At 44.3% G+C, this 3,597-nt stretch overlaps 1 protein-coding gene across 1 annotated transcript; it reads left to right on the top strand.

Annotated features, from left to right (window-relative positions):
• Positions 1,548–3,307, top strand: LOC110429639 (2'-deoxymugineic-acid 2'-dioxygenase-like). The gene is made up of 4 exons (XM_021445892.1): positions 1,548–1,881; positions 1,980–2,230; positions 2,458–2,779; positions 2,846–3,307. The coding sequence occupies exons 1-4, from the start codon at positions 1,696–1,698 to the stop codon at positions 3,098–3,100; spliced, it is 1,014 nt and encodes a 337-aa protein (XP_021301567.1). The 5' UTR covers positions 1,548–1,695; the 3' UTR covers positions 3,101–3,307.

The raw sequence follows: 3,597 nt of genomic DNA, 5'->3' as shown, positions 1-3,597 counted from the left end.
ATCCACAATGGCTCTGTATAGGGTTTGGGAAAGATTCATTGACCGTGAACATCTCAGTGGATGTAAAGCGCCGCTTAACATAATACATCCACAAGTAAGTTCTACTAGCTAACAAACTTTCGCTAACTTTTAGCCTTCTTATTGTCGTGGTCGTGAATATTTTTATATATATATCGTACAATGGTGTTTAAGACAAGAAGGGGGGAACAATCGATGTGCATATTACGTGTGCAAATTCATGATGGCACAAGTCAATCAAACACCTATAGAGACGCTCAGAGTATGTTACATGTCTCTTTTTATTATCTCTTGAATTATATTGAATAACTTAGATAACTAATACCTTTTTTATTTATTTCAAATTAAAGACGGAATGGCTGAGGGAAAAGGTCCTACAACAAGACCGAATCAAAGCTATCCGAGAGATGATAGCAGGATTTCTCCGCGAACAAGTGATCAATCCAAACGGCGAGTTTCACTTCAACGGCAACGAAACTCTTATTCCAAACAACGATGATCATTTGTATCGTTTGTAGACATTAGGAGAAAAAACTCTATGTATATATGTGTTACGAATTTTGTACATATAAAACTATATATATATATATAAAGCTTTTTACATATCTATTTAATTTTTGATGTGGTCTATTCATTTTATTATAGGCAAAGCTTAATTATTAAGCTAAGCCTATAATTTTTATTTATATATGCTTAATATGCTTAATATAAATATATTATTGTATCAGAAAAACATGTATTGAAAAACCTATTATTATATATTATATATAAACAATAAACAGAACCGAAGAAGTGAACCAAAAAAAAAGAAAAAGAAACCCAATACCAACCGGTGTTAAAGGGACCTGCAACGTGGCAGCCCTGGCAGGACCCTTTAACACCGGTTGGTAGTTGGTATTACCAACCGGTGTTAAAGGGGGGGCCTTTAGCCCCGGTTGTCCGAACCGGGACTAAAGGGTGGGCCTTTAGTCCCGGAAGGGCAGCACCGGCTCGGGAACCGGGGCAACAGGCCCTTCCCGACCGGTGCTAATGTCCGAACGTGTACCAGTGTCTTCCGGCACCTGAGATTGGGTGGGGTCCAGAGGGTCCCACCAAAGACAACCCTCGGGACACGAAGGACGAAGCCTTGCCAGTTGCTTTCTTGCGTATGGGGGAGAAGAGGTGGTCGAGGCCGGGTCTCCAGGCTAAGATGGGGTGGCGCTCCAAAGGCGTCCCCTAACAATTTGTTTATTACTTGTACTTACTAAACAAGAAGGTTAGAGGAGCATTTGTTAGAAAGCATATGCATGAAAACGCCAATATAGCTAAGAAAACGACGACGTTTCTCTCTCTCCCCCTTAGCATATATACCTGCTTCATTTGACTTGTTATGATTGAAGTGATTAAATAATGATAAAGAGACGTGATGTTGGCACAAGATGCGCTAGCAAGAGACGGCAGCACACTTCTTGCCGCCGCGCCATCTCGTGATCAAGCGGCCACGGTCGTCTGCAGATCGACCCATAAGTAGCGGCATCAAGCAGCTAGCTAGCAAGAGACAGCACACACGAGCTAGCTAGCTAGCTTCTTGCAACATCACAGTACGGTACACGGTGACTTGCATTGTGTAGCTTCGAATTCTCCCTGAACACCAACATACTCCATTGGCCGGCCACGCATCGATCTCTCAAGTCATCCATGGAAAACTTGCTCCACGTGACCCCGTCCCACGTATCGCTCCCGAATAGTTATGCTGTCCCGCAGCTCCCGCAGGCGAAGGCGACCCCCACAGACATCAGCCTGCCCGTTATCGACCTGTCCCGTAGCCGCGACGAGGTTTGCCGCGCTATCCTCGACGCCGGCAAGGAGTTTGGCTTCTTCCAGGCTAGTAGTGGAAGACATGCATACATTATTGCATATATATATATATATATATATATAGCCAGTAAGTTTTCATGTGCTGCATGCATGCTCTCGCGCAGGTTATCAACCATGGAATCCCGGAGCAGGTGTTGCAGGACATGGAGTCGGTGAGTGAAGAGTTCTTCCAGCTGCCGGCTGCGGATAAGGCACATTTCTACTCGGAGGATACAAACAGGCCCAACCGGCTCTTCTCCGGCTCCACGTACAAGACCAGCAAAAGGTTGTACTGGATGGACTGCCTCCGCCTTGCGCGCACCTTCCCTGGCAGCGACTGCAAGAAAGAATGGCCTGAAAAGCCCGAGGAGCTCCGGTAAGGAATAATATATATATAATCAGGACTAGATGGACTGAACTGACTATTTGTTATTCTTCCCCACCATGCATATATACTGTTATTCTCTCTGTGATAATTAATATATATAACTTTAATTTCAGCACACGTACGTACGTGCTATTATTTGCTAGTTTCTTTCGTGTTGGTCTGACTATTTATTTGCTATGTATATATCGTCGTCGATCGTCAAAATCTCCCGGCAGCAATGTTTTTGAAAACTACACTGCACTAATGAGAGGCCTGGGGATGGAGATGCTGCATATGCTCTGTCAGAGCCTGGGGCTCCCGTCTGACTATTTCGATGAAGACCAGAGTGCCGGCGATATGATTCTCAGTGTCATCCGATACCCTCCGTGCCCGACCCCTGACGTTACGCTTGGTCTGCCACCGCACTGCGACCGGAACCTCATCACACTTGTCCTCTCCGGCTCCGTGCCTGGCCTCCAGGTTTTCTACAAAGGTGACTGGATCATGGTCAAGCCCATACGCCATTCCTTCGTCATCAACTTTGGCCTGCATCTCGAGGTATATATATACATATATACATAGCAGATATCTTCATGGTTTTTGACTAATAACCTCTTAATTTAGGTTGTGACCAATGGGATCATAAAGAGCGTTGAGCACCGCGTGATAACCAACTCGGTGCAAGCAAGGACGTCTGTGGTGATAACCATAAACGGCACCGAAGATTGCCTTATTGGACCTGCCGGCGAGCTCCTTGGTGAAAACAAGCCCCCACGCTACCGCACTGTTACGCTCCGCGATTTCATGCGCATCTATAACAAATCCCTCGAGAACCCTGATGCCGCTATCAAAGAACGCATGAAGCCCTTCATGATATGATGATTTTATATGTATATGCCTGCTGGTTGCCTTGTTCTCCCACCCAGACATAGGCAAGGAATAATATCAGTTTTGTTTATCTTGTTGCTCGTGATCCATATGTACTAGCACACAAACCGTCCTCCGATGGTCATCATGTGTATGTGCTATGAAGAACCAAAAGACTCAAATATGTTCTGAATAAAATATACGATCTCATTGTTCTTATATTACGTACTCAATCTAATTGTTTTTGTGTTTCCCTATATATATATCCCATCAGACCATTTAACTCACAATATTTCCATTATACTATCTCATTGTTCTACTACTCAATCTCCTTGTTCATATGTTTTGTTTCATTTATATATAGCTCTAGTTCCATACAGACCATTTAACTCTCAATATTTGTTTAGCTCCTGTGTGCGTCGCTATAAGAGACAACGCACGTGCAAGGTTGCTCTCAGTATCATCAAATGGACGGAGGGGGCAGCGCCGAGTGGTCAGCAGATGATATC

Source organism: Sorghum bicolor, chromosome 8, assembly GCF_000003195.3.
Source record: "Sorghum bicolor cultivar BTx623 chromosome 8, Sorghum_bicolor_NCBIv3, whole genome shotgun sequence".
In the NCBI taxonomy this organism is placed as follows: Eukaryota; Viridiplantae; Streptophyta; class Magnoliopsida; order Poales; family Poaceae; genus Sorghum; species Sorghum bicolor.
Note: the sequence above shows the minus strand (reverse complement) of the source record. Positions and strands in the feature narration are given on the sequence as shown.